The sequence below is a fragment of the Dendrobates tinctorius genome, unplaced genomic scaffold (assembly GCF_039654945.1).
Source record: "Dendrobates tinctorius isolate UK_male_01 unplaced genomic scaffold, ASM3965494v1 ptg000097l, whole genome shotgun sequence".
NCBI lineage: Eukaryota > Metazoa > Chordata > Amphibia > Anura > Dendrobatidae > Dendrobates > Dendrobates tinctorius.
In genome coordinates, this window is record NW_027361765.1 from 2,182,550 (window position 1) to 2,196,519 (window position 13,970).

At 39.8% G+C, this 13,970-nt stretch overlaps 1 protein-coding gene across 1 annotated transcript; it reads right to left on the reverse strand.

Annotated features, from left to right (window-relative positions):
• Positions 1–12,718: 12,718 nt before the first annotated feature.
• LOC141098979 (olfactory receptor 5B21-like) lies at positions 12,719–13,681 on the reverse strand. The gene has a single exon (XM_073587034.1). It carries the CDS (start codon positions 13,679–13,681, stop codon positions 12,719–12,721), a length of 963 nt encoding a protein of 320 aa, XP_073443135.1.
• Positions 13,682–13,970: the final 289 nt, after the last annotated feature.

Consider the following 13,970-nt stretch of genomic DNA (forward strand, 5'->3'; position numbering starts at 1 on the left):
TTCTTTAACTGGTGAAAAAAAATTGGAAATTTAAAGGAAAAAAAAACATAAAATTTGAATTTTTTAGGATATGTATGAGAGTTTACTTTTGGCACCCAAAGCTGAAGTTTTTTACTTATACTATTTTGAGGTCTATACAATATTTTGATTGTCACTTGATTGCATTTTATTACAATGCTGAAGTGGCCAAAAATGTCATTTTGGCGTTTTGATATTTTTTCTCATTACTCATTAATTTTAGATTTTGAGAGATTGGACTTTTAAGAATGCAACAATACCAAATATGTGTATTTTTTCTTTAATTAAATATTTTTATTTCAATGGGGCAAAGGGCGGTGATTTGATCTTTGTGAGTTTTTTTTCAGATTTTTAAAAACTTTTTCTTTCACATTTTACTGTATTTAATAGTCCCCTTAGGGTACTTGAAGGTACAATCATTCGACCGCTTGTGCAATACAAAGCAGTGCATCATGGTTACTATGAGTATACCATGGAGATTTAGATTGGTATTTGGATTATTTATCTCCATGATGAATCATGAATTCTACTCTGGAATGATTGTCATATATTGGAGTGATTTTTAGCTCCTTATACATATAGACTGACAGATCTGTCACCTTGTTTCCATTACCATACAGGGCATCCATCATTATCTGGCCTTTGCCATTGATCATCAGATAATTTCATTATCAATGTGTTTATTTTGAAATATGCATATGACGTGCCCCAGAGGCAGTGGGATACTCGGTACTGGGCCGGTCGTCTTAAAGAGATATGTCACAGTGGCAATGACCTGGTCTGTGGCCTCAGGCAGTCATGTAAAAGGGGTAGAATTGAATGGGAATAAAGTTTATGTGTAGGAATTCGTGATGCCAGTTGGAGTGTTCGACTGTAGTATAGCCGGCACAGCAGATGATCCCTGGGGGAGTAGATGGTGATGGCAGTACAGATGTTTAACCCTCTCCAACCAGGGCTGACCCCCAGAGATTGTGATGGAAGTGTAAGGCATGGAGTAATAAGGCAGGAGACAAGGAAAGTCACTTTATCATTTACTGTAGTTCAGGTGCAGTTCAGAGGAGATATTACAACTCTCACCAGGTTACAGTCTGCTTTGCAAAATGGGAGTTATCCTTCCCTCTGCTGTGACTCTAATTCTTTCAGGGACCAAGGCTTCCCAGAGTTTGGAACTTCCAGTATAGCCACTACTCACTGTGTTTTCCTCCTCTGGCAACTTGCAGCTTGGATCCTGTGTGAAGCTCAAGTTCCGTCTTGCACAATCCTTCACTGAACCTAGTTTGCTGCAGTCTTCCCGGGGAAAGCACTCTGCCGTTGGTTGTATAAACCCATTCAGTCTCTCAGCCTACCACCCTGCTCTAAAGCACGGATGGCCTAGGGGCTGACTACCTGATTCTTCTTAGCTTTACTCCTGGAGGAAGCACATGTCATGGCTTCCAGGAGTGTTCTCCATCATCCTCCACCTACTTCTTCACAGAAAACAACAACTCGACTCCTCCTCCTACCAGTTAGGGTATGTCTGCAAAGCTCTATGCTTCAGACAAGTAAGGGAGTGAGGTAAATTGTGTGTGTGTGTTGTGGTCTCTAGAAGAGAAAGCATAGCTCCAATTGCTCACAAAACACATACAAAACAGTACATATTTAACCCTTTTGTAGTGGAAAAGACGTAGGGCACCACAGATACTTACTTTTTATTACATTAATCAGATTTCATATTCATCTATTTATGAGTATCTTACTAATATACTTTTATATATTTTTGAGTTTATATATGGTTATACTTTGTTTAGGTACTATGCTTTATTATATATCATCTAACATTATAATTGCTTTCATCATATATAATATCATATCTGCCTGTCATGATAGTACTAAATTGACTTTATAGCCCCTGACAGACTGATGTTTTGACATTATAGCCCCTGACAGACTGATATTAACAGATTTAGTTTGATTCAATATTTTGATCACCTGACTGGAACATTAATAGGACACAAGAGCAATATGGGAACATAATCCTATAATTTTACTTTCTTGACTGTGTATGCACCATTATGGTTGCTAGCAACTGCCAGTATTATCTGTTGTTTTCTTTATTGCAGGCACGCAAATCTTTCAATGAACGACCTTTAGGATCATGAAAAGTTATTCAGACGTGCGCAGTTCCTTGTTAGTGGCATACAATATTGAACTCCTGCCTTTGCCATGATGTTAATATTATGATGTGTTAGTGTATGCGCCATTCCTTGATATTGGCAAATATCTTGCTCATATGCTACACTATGCAATTGTTGTTTTTAAATTATATACAGTGGGGAAAATAAGTATTTGATACACTGCTGATTTTGCAAGTTTTCCCACCTACAAAGAATGAAGAGGTCTGTAGTTTTTATCGTAGGTACACTTCAACTGTGAGAGACAGAATCTAAAAATAAAAATCAGTATATCAAATTCTATGATTTCAAAATAATTAAATAGCATTTTATTTAATTAAATAAGTATTTGATCACCTACCAAACTAGCCAGAATTCTTGCTCTCACAGACCTGTTAGTTTTATTTAAGAAGCCCTCTTACTCTGCACTCATTACCTGTATTAATTGCACCTTTTTGAACTCGTTATAACAGACACCTGTCCACATATTCAATCACATTCCAACTTTTCCACCATGGTCAAGATCAAAAAGCTGCCAGGGACAGAATTGTAGAATTTAAAAAGGCTGTGATTGGCTACAGGACAAGAGGCAAGAAGTTTAATGAAAGGGCAACAACTGTTGGCACAGTTATTAGAAAATGGAAGAAACACAAGATGACTGTCAATATTCCTTGGTCTGGGGCTCCATGCAGGATCTCGGCCCTTGGGGTAACGATGATTCTGAGAAAGGTTAGGTATCAGCTCAGAACTACATGGGAGGACCTGGTCAATGACCTAAAGAGAGCTGGGACCACAGTCTCAATCATTACCATTAGTAACACACTATACCGTCATGGATTAAAATCCTGCAAGGCATGCAAGGTCCTCGTGCTCACACCAGCACATGGCCAGGCCAGTTTGAAGTTCACCAATGATCATCTGGATAGGAGGCATAAGAGAAAGTCTTCAAAATGTTACACTTTTTTCCTCTGACCATGTCACAAGCTTACATTTCTGGCACGTAAGGTTTGGTTATAGTTTTTGATTTGCTCTTTCCCTCTATTTATATAAGAAGCCAAACCAGACACTCCCTTTGCAGAAACATATAGAATAAATGGGGAGTGAAATAATTTTTTAATCTATCAAGATGGACTAGATAGGTTTGTTCTCTCTTTCTTTTATCTTCACCCTCTTTATTGAACTTTTGGCAGTGAGAACGAAAAAATAAAAAGTTTTGGGGATTTGGTGGGTCTGAGGCAGAGGGGTGGGAGTGGGCTAAATATTGCTATATGCAGATAATGTCGTGTCATTTATTGAGAATATGAAATAACTGAATAAATCAATAAAGTTTGTACAGGCATTTGGGAGAGTATTTGCAATTCAAAATAAATTTGGAGAATGCAATTTTAATGCCATGTGGCTTCTTCACGATAAGTACCATAGCTGCGAGAAGTGCGTTCTCTCAAACCGCTGTACATGTACGTTGAGTTGGTCTCACCAGGTCTTTAGCAGAATCTGCAAAATCATCAGCAGGTGTTAGCTAAGCTATATACAGTAGCTGCAGTAATGAATACAATTGGTGCTAGAACCATAATTACGGTAAAGTAACACGGGCGCTACCTATCCAAAAAACTCAGATGCAGCTGGTGAAGAGACAGGACTGTGTCGGCTCCTGTTATAAAGTCTGAGCGAACCGTATATTTGTGTGATTCACCGCGCTATGCTGAGCAGATGTATACAAAAAAAAAAAAAAAAAAAGGGAAAATAAATACTTAACAGCAGTTATACGTACTTACTTAAAAATGAAGTTGATGTAGAATATTCTGTGTAAGTTGAGATGTCTACGTGGTAAGTAGTTTGCAGGTTATCTGATGGTAGAGATCTCATTTTTGATAGCTGCTGATGCTATTGGGACAATGATATATTAAGGTACCAATAAAACATACAAAAGGTCACACCACTCCTTGCATGTCCACCATACTCACTGGTTGTATCTTAACGTTTATATTCTCTTCGGGGTGTTCCCTTTATGGTGGATCAATTGTTACAATACTAAATATGAAGAGAATTTCAATTACTAACAGTTACCACAACCTTGATATTCAGTCCCAGTTCCTGGGGCACATATGCACTTACTTGTGCTAGATTTGTTATGCTACCCAGGTGTAAATCCTGATAGACTCTCTATAATGGTCTTTGTTGGCTTTATTTAGAGCCGGTGCAGGGACGATATCCACTGTTGAGAAAAATGACAAAGTGCTGGGTAAGGAGGGATCCACTAAACCCACAAATAGTGCTAGCGTTCCAGTAGCCAGTTAGTCCTGGTAGGACTTCTATGCACTTACTTCTGGTAATTGCTCTGTCGCAGTCTGGCTGAGGCAGCAGCTGCTGATAGAGTGATAAGCGATGCAGTGTAAGGAGGGATCCACTAGACACCCTAATTATGCTAGCGTTCCAATAATCAGTTAGTCCTAATAGGACTTCTATGCACTTACTTCTGGTGATTGCTCTGGCGCAATCTGGCTGAGGCAGCGGCTGAGGCAGCGGCTGTTGATGGAGCGATAAGCTATGCAGCATGTAGTAGGGGAGCGGGTAGACGCCAGCACCTCGTGTACTCTGGCCGGAAGTATTGACGAGGACGCGGCGAGAGTGGGGGGTGGAGCTACTGTGACGTCACAGGCAGGGAGGAGGACAGGTGCACGAGAGGCACAAACCAACCAACATGTTTCGAGGGGGGCTTCCCTCTTCGTCAGGGCTATGCTGAATGCCTGTCAGCCCGTCCTTATATAATAGCTCACCCAGCTGCAACCCATACCAATCATTAGTCTTGGGCAGAAATGTATGGGGTTTTTTTTTGCCTCAGCCAGATTGCGCCAGAGCAATCACCAGAAGTAAGTACATAGAAGTCCTATTAGGACTAACTGATTATTGGAACGCTAGCATAATTAGGGTGTCTAGTGGATCCCTCCTTACACTGCATCGCTTATCACTCTATCAGCAGCTGCTGCCTCAGCCAGACTGCGACAGAGCAATTACCAGAAGTAAGTGCATAGAAGTCCTACCAGGACTAACTGGCTACTGGAACGCTAGCACTATTTGTGGGTTTAGTGGATCCCTCCTTACCCAGCACTTTGTCATTTTTTTCAACAGTGGATATCGTCCCTGCACCAGCTCTAAATAAAGCCAACAAAGACCATTATAGAGAGTCTAGCAGGATTTACACCTGGGTAGCATAACAAATCTAGCACAAGTAAGTGCATATGTACCCCAGGAACTGGGACTGAATATCAAGGTTGTGGTCACTGTTAGTAATTGAAATTCTCTTCATATTTAGTATTTTATCAATTGATCCACCATAAAGGGAACACCCCGGAGAGAATATAAACGTTAAGATACAACCAGTGAGTATGGTGGACATGCAAGGAGTGGTGTGACCTTTTGCATGTTTTATTGGTACCTTAATATATCATTGTCCCAATAGCATCAGCAGCTATCAAAAACGAGATCTCTACCATCAGATAACCTGCAAACTACTTACCACGTAGACATCTCAACTTACACAGAATATTCTACATCAACTTCCTTTTTAAGTAAGTATGTATAACTGCTGTTAAGTATTTATTTCCCCTTTTTTTTTTTTTTTTTTGTATACATCTGCTCAGCATAGCGCGGTGAATCACACAAATATATGGTGCTAGAACCAGTTTTGGACATTTAACTTCTCTGATGCCACTGTCAATAGTGACAGCAGCATAAATCTGCTTGATAGAGGGAGGGGGGATTCCTCTGCTCTGATCAACACAATGCAATTGGGATCGCAATATGCCAGTGGTTTCTATGATGACCCCAGGCCGAAAATTGGCTGCCGGGACACCCAGGTAAAGAGCCTTGTCCTAATTTGAGCAGGACCTGATATGCCTCCTACCTGTGTCAGATTGACAGATCCTGCAAAGCAAAAGAGTATTAGATTAACGATCAGACTAGGAAACATTAATGTCCCATCCTGGGACTAAGTAAAAAAGTGAAAAAACTCAAATAAAATCTCTAAAAATGTGTAAAGATAAAAAGGAAAGTACAAAAAATATAAGTAAAAAGGTTTTGCAAGTAAAAACCCTGTTTTTCTGTAATATCAAAAATGAAGGGAAAACATACACATACAGGTGCTTCTCACAAAAATCTAATATCATCAAAAATTTTAATTTATTTCTGTTCTTCAATACAAAAAGTGAAACTCATATTATATAGTCATTTCAAACAGAGTGATCTACAGTATTTCATGTGTTTATTTCTGTTTATGCAGATGATTATGGCTTACAGCCAATAAAAACACAAAAGTCATTATCTCATTAAAATAGAATACTTTATAATTTCAGCTTGAAAAAAGATTTTAAAATCCGAAATGTTGGCCTACTAAAATATATGTTCAGTAAATGCACTCAATGCTTGGTCTTTTGATTCAATTACTGCATCAATGTTGCGTGGCATGAAGGCGATCAGTCTGTGTCACTACTGAGAGGTTATGGAAGCCCAGGTGGCTATGATAGCAGTCTTCAGCTTGTCGGCATTGTTGGGTCTGGTGTCTCTCATCTTCATCTTGACAATACCCCATAGATTCTCTGGCCAATCAAGCACAGTGATACTGTTGTTTTTAAACCAGGTATTGGTACTTTTGGCAGTGTGCTGAGGTGTCAAGTCCTGCTGGAGACTGAAATTTCCAACTCCTTAAAGCTTATCAGCAGACGGAAGCATAAAGTTTTCTAAAAGTTCCTGGTAGTCAGCTGTGCTGACCTTGGTCTTGATAAAACACAGTGGACCTACACCAGCAGATGACATGGCCCCCCAAACCATCACTGATTGTGGAAACTCCACGCTAGACTTCAAGCAGCTTGGATTGTGTGCCTCTCCACTCTTCCTCCAGACTTTGGGACCTTGATTTCCAAATGAAATGCAACATTGACTTTCCTTGTGGAGTGTTTCAATGACTGCCTTCTGGACATCTGTCAAGTCAGCAGTCTTCCCCATGATTGTGGAACTTATTGAAACAGACTAAGGAATCTTTTTGAATGCTTAGGAAGCCTTTGAAGGTGTTTTTTGTTAATTTAAACAAAATGATACTCGCGCTGTGAATCAATAGAGAATAAAAATATATAAATATATATATACAGAGAGAGAGAGAGAGAGATAATTACCTGTAGGATGAAGACAATAAATGCTTATGAGTTTATTGTCTTAATCCTACAGGTAATTTTATATATATATATATATATATATATATATTCTCTATTGATTCACAGCGCGAGTATCATTTTGTTTAAATTGATTATTTTCACCCCTGGTGGTGTGGGGTTTTTTTTTTTTACTCGCTGCCGAATCGACCCTGCACACTAGCGCCTTTGGTACATTATATATTTGTTTTTTGTTAATTATTTTAAGTATTATACAAAAATCTCATTGTATGCCATGCACAAATGTACTGTGCCCTGACGAAAATGTTAACTCCACTGCAATTAACATATGAAACACAGGAGAACCACAGGAGTATTTGTTAGATATAAAATTGCAAAAGTTTTATTAAATGTCAAAAAGACCACATTTAACACACACAAGAATAAAAACTCAGACTACATTTAACACACACAAGAACTGCACAAGATGTTTCAGAATTAAAACAATTCCCCGGCACTTTAGAGCAATTCACAATTGCGATGCAACAAAATTTAAGGTAAGGGGGATTGAAATTGTTCATACTGGAATACGTGGGGGTAATGTTAAAAAACTTTTGGCCCAACGCGAATTAAAATTGATTTTCACATTGGGTACCATGAAGCCGTTTGGCCTCCCTGAATTTTGGCCCCTTCTTGTAATAAGCTTGGTTGCTATAAAATCCCTCTACATTTTGTGTATTTTTATGTGTGTGGTTGGTTTTATATTTTAATTGTTGTTTTGTTCTTATTATTTAGTGGAAACTGCCATATTGGTGCATGTACCTTTAAAGTGAATCCATGAGATGCCCTATATAAAGAAATCATAAGCTTATCATATAAGGAATGGAAATTGGTGCAACATTATAAGGAACAAAATGACTATTCGCTTGAGGCATGGATTTATGTGACGTCCCGTAAATGGAGTATGAGCATGGCCAGAAAGAATCTATAAACATCTATTAGAATATTTAAGAAGGCCTGCGTGGAGCGTCATCTCAAGATATGAACTTATTGATATGTCTTTATTGTTGCAATTATGGTGAAAAAAATCTTTTGTTTTATATGCAATTAGGGGTTAACATGTTGGTGATTCAGTGGCACTCTGGTGCGCGTGCGTCCTTCATCCTGCCGCCCCCGTCCTGTGGGATCAGGCACAGCTATCGCAGGCTTTGTGATCGGGGACTTATTCCTCTCTCATGGGCAGGCGGGGCATCGCCGGGTGACGCGGGTATTGGAGGGTTGGGGATCGGCGCATGCGCGGCTATTACACAGCGGTATCTGTATATGTCAGGTGACATGACATAATCATGGATACTTAAGGTCCTGCTGCTCAACTTCCCACACACCTCCCCTTGAGAAAGCGGCAAAAAACATAAGCGAAACGCGGGTCGGGGTGCGTTAGGGACTGGGCGCTGATACTATACTTGGTAAGAAGGAACTTTCTTCTCCCCCTCTCTCTCCTTACAAGGTCCAAGCAAATTGTATCTTAGCACAGGATGGGTTTGTGCATTATTGGACAAAAAAGGGAGGGTTATCTTATCCCCCGTTACTTAATGAGTGGCCCCATTACAGTTCTGGTGCCTTTTGGGATTTGTTATAAGATGTGGTAATTTACATACTTGATGTGGGGGAATCGTATACCAGGAGATATATGTATCAGGATGACATGTATAGAAGCTATTTCATATGGAGGCCCAATGTCCCTTGGTGGTGTCTAACTGAGCACATTTGTTTTTGTTCTTGTGTGTGTTAAATGTGGTCTTTTTGACATTTAATAAAACTTTTGTAACTTTATATCTAACAAAAACTCCTGTGGTTCTCCTGTTTTTCATAATTATTTTAAGTTACTAAGATAATGACTTTTGGGTTTTCACTGGCTGTAAGACATAATCATCAACATTAACATAGATAAACACTTGAAATATATCACTCTGTTTGTATTGACTCTATATAATAAATGAGGTTCACTTTTTGTATTGAAGAACTGAACTAAATTCACTTTTTGATGATATTCTAATTTTGTGAGACACACCTCTATTTGGTATTGCCACATCCTGAAACCATTTATAAAACTGTTATTTGACCGATTTGATGAACAGCATAAAAAGATAAATAAAAACACACCAAAAATATAGTTATTTCATTATACTGAACAACAAAACACAACTAAAAGTAATAAAAAAAATCCCATGTGACAAAAATGGTATATATTAAAGCGTCATCTTGTCCTGCAAAAAACAAGCCCTTTTCAGTGGGTATAGAAAGTATTCAGACCCCTTTAAAAATGTCACTCTTTGTTCCATTGCAGCCATCTGGTAAATTAAAAAAAGTAATTTTTTTTCTCATTAACGTATACTCTGCACCCCATCTTCACTGAAAAAACAGAACTGTAAAAATTTTTGCAAATTTGTTATAAAAGAAAAACTGAAATATCACATGGTCATAAGTTTTCAGACCCTTTGATCAGTATTGAGTAGTGTTTTGTAACGGATTCAAAGGATTGTAATGAATAAGAGAATGCTCACATGAGAATTGAATTTACTTAAATTGATTTACTTAATAAATGATAAGATTAAATAATAAACAGTATAAGCAATAAATACTTGTGCATCAAATCAAGCATTATTTTTTTTATTGTTTAATTTATATACCACCATTGATTCCATGGTGCTGTTCATGAGAAGGGGTTGCATACAAATTACAGATATCACTTATAGTAAACAAACTAACAATGACAGACTGATACAGAGGGCAGAGGACCCTGCCCTTTCGGGCTTACATTCTACAGGATGGTGGGGAAGGAGACAGTAGGTTGGGGGGTTGCAAAAGCTCCGGTGTTGGTTGAGGTGGTAGCTCCGGTAGTGGTGGTGAGGCAGCGGGGTCATTGTAGGCTGTAAGTTTCCTGAAGAGGTGGGTTTTCAGGTTCTGTCTGAACGATCCGAATGTGGTTGATAGTCAGACGTTTTGAGGCAAAGAATTCCAGAGGATGGGGGATATTCTGGAGAAGTCTTGGAGGCTGTTGAGTGAGGAGCAAATAAGTGTGGAGGAGAGAAGGAGGTCGAGAGGACCAGAGATTACATGAGGGAAGACATAGGGAGATTAGTTCGGAGACATATTGAGGAGACAGGTTATAGATGGCCTTGTAGGTCAGTATTAGTAATTTGAACTGGATACGCTGAGGGAATTGGAGCCAGTGAAGAGATTGAGGCGACAGGAGGTAGAAAGAGCTTGGATGTGGAGATTGAAGGACAGGGTAGAGTCAAGGGTTACTCCAAGGCAGCGGACTTCTGATACGGGGGAAAGCGTGATGTTGTTAATTGTGATAGGTCAGGTGAGGAAGATCTGTGAGATGGGGGAAAGATGATGAGTTCAGATTTGTCCACATTGAGTTTGAGGAAGCGAGAGGATCAGAAAGAGGATATGGCTGATAGACACTCCGGGATTCTGGACAGCAGAAAGGTGACATCTGGGCCAGAGAGGTAGAATGTCATCAGCATAAAGGTGGTACTGAAACCCATGGGACTTTCTGAGTTGCCCCAGGCCAAGTGTATAGATTGAGAAGAATAGGGGTCCTAGAACAGAGCCTTGGGGACTCCAACAGAGAGAAGGTGGGATGAGGAGGTAGTGTGGGAGTGGGAGATGCTCAATGTGCGGTTAGAAATATATGAGGAAATCCAGGATAGGGCAAGGTCTTTGATGCCAAAGGAAGAGAGGATCTGTAGTTGGAGGCAGTGGCCACCTGTGTCAAAAGCAGAGGACAGGTCTAGAAGGAGGAGTATAAAGTATTGTCCGTTAGTTTTGGCTGTAAGTAGGTCATTATTAATTTGTTATGGCTGTCTCAGTGGAGTGATGTGGGCAGAAACCAGACTGTAGATTGTCAAAGAGCAAGTTAGATGAGAGGTGGGAGGAAAGTTCAGCATGGACGTGCTGCTCCAGGAGTTTGGAAGCGAATGGGAGAAGCGATATTGTTCGATAGCTGTTCATAGCGGTTGGGTCTCATGTTGGCTTTTTAAGGATAGTCATGATTGTGGCATGTTTGAAAGCAGAAGGGAAGGTACCGGAGTTAGTGATAGGTTGAAGAGGTGGGTTAGGGATGGGATAAGAGTGGTAGTGAGGTTGGGGAGGAGGTTGGATGGGATGGGGTCGAGTGTACAGGTTGTGAGATGCGATTTGGAGAGGAGACAATTACGCTCCCCTTCAGTGATGTTAGATAGGGAGATTATGGGGTTTTGGCATTGGTCTGGTATAAAAAGGGAGTTGTGGTGGTTGAACAATGAAGACTTGCCTTGTTTGGTCGGTCTTATTTTTGAAGTGTGTGGCAAAGTCCTCAGCAGAGATGAGGGAGGTTGGAGGGGGCAGTGGTGGGCGGAGGAAAGAGTTGAAAGTTTAGAATAAATGTTTGGGGTTGTAGGATAGGGAAGATACGAGGGTTGTGAAGTAGGCCTGCTTAGCAGAGGTGAGGGCAGATTTGAAAGTGAGTGTTGCCTGTTTGAATGCAGTGAAGTCGTCTTGCAAACTTGTTTTCTTCCAATGCAGCTCTGCAATCCTTGACATTTGCCGGAGATTTTTAGTGGTGTTATTGTGCCAGGGTTGTCTGTTGATACATTGCACTCTGCCATGAACGAGAGGGGCAACTGCATCAAGAGCAGATCCGAGAGTGACATTTTAGAAAGCAGTGGTGCTGTCTGTGTCGTGGAGTGGGAATATGGATTCCAGTGGTAGAATAGTGTCAGAGAGCATGTGGGTGTCTAGGTGTGCGAGGCTTCTGTGAGGGTGTGAATGTTGCTGGACGTGGGTGACAGGATCAGAGGACAGGGATGAGAGAGTGAGTAGATGGTGGTCGGATAAAGGGAGAGGGGAGGTGTTGAAGTTAAATAGAGAGCGGACGTGGGTGAAGACCAAGTTTAACGTATGTCCATCTGTGTGGGTGGCTGAGGAGGAGCACTGAGCAAGTCCAAAGGATGAAGTAAGGGAGAGGAGTTTGGAGGCTGCTGACTGGAGGGTATCAGTGGGGATGTTGAAGTCACCCATGATGATAGTGGGGATGTCAGTGGAAAGAAAATGAAGAAGCCAGGTATAGAATTGGTCAATAAAGGCAATGACTGGGCCAGGAGTATCATGTTACTCTCATATGGGGGTAGCAAAAACTTGATGACAAGTTCCCTTTAATAACAACCCATAACCCATTCCACTGGATTTATCAAACATCTTTCAAATATTGTTCTGGATGCTTAGTGGGACAAGATGAGAGAACGCTATTCACAATGTGAAAATGTTTTGAACTTCTTGACTCCTGAAATATTTTAAGGATACAGCTAGATACATATCTAGTGCATGATCCAATAATGCATTTCTACAGCTTGTGCATCATAAAAATGTATTCCTTCTCACTTGATGACATTTTACTATAACTGACATTAGAGCAGATTTAATATGTTTATTTCTCAAACCATAAATGACTGGATTTAACATGGGTAATACCACAGTATAGAAGATGGTGGCTACATGAACATTATCTGCTGAAGACAGAGATTTAGGGCTGAAGTACACAGAGAGTAATGTGCCATAAAATAATGCTACTGCTGTGATATGGGAGGTACACGTAGAAAAGGCTTTCTGTCTCCCACCTGCTGCTGTCATTTTTCGAACCACAATAATAATTGAGCCATAGGATGCTAGAATGAATATAATGCAAGGTGTAATGATAGAAGATGAGCAAATGAATATAATCATTTCATTAATTGTCGTGTCTGAACAGGCGATCCTTAATAATGGAGGAAAATCACAGACAAAATGATGGAGGACATTGGATTCACAGAAGGAAAGACGAAAAGTGCAGCAAATCTCTACTAAAGAATGCAGAAAACCAGGGATATAAGCTACAAGCACAAGTCTCAGACATGCATTGTGTTGCATTATCAAGTTGTAGTTTAGTGGGTTACAGATCGCCATATAACGATCATAAGCCATAACGGCAAAAAGGACACATTCGGTGCTGCCCAGAGCACAGTAGAAGAAAAGCTGCGTGGCGCAGCCAAGATAGGAAATAGATCTCTGATCAAAAATGAGACCAGCTAGAATTTTTGGAATAATGTTAGAGGAGTACACAACATCTATAAGAGACAGATTAGCTATGAAAAAGTACATGGGAACATGAAAGTTGACATTATGAGATACAAGAAACAGTATTCCTCCATTTCCCAAAACAGAAGTTAGATAAATGAATAACAATAAGATGCTCAAAAAGATTCTTAGCTCAGATCTTTCAGAGAAGCCGGTAAGAATAAATTCATTTATAAAGGAATGATTGCTTGCTTCTGGTAATCCCATCAGGAATTCATACCTGAATCACAAAACTGATCATTAGCCTATTTATTAGGCTCATTTTACATCTCATACAATTGATTTACCGTATCTTTCTAATTATCTTTTTGTTAGAAGGACAAAATGTACAGAAAAGCCGAATTGATGTGCAAGTATCCTTATTCAGAAAGACTGTTTTGTAAAATAGCCAAAGGAATCTGTCACTATTTATATGATGCCTATGTTTGCTAATTGGGCTGATAAATATGTCTGTGAATCTCCTGATCCTGTATTGGATGTGGTTGTCTATGAAATG

Coding starts and splice junctions, on each gene's coding strand:
- LOC141098979 (XM_073587034.1), bottom strand. CDS start 13,681: ATGGGATTACCAGAAGCAAGCAATCATTCCTTTATAAATGAATTTATT.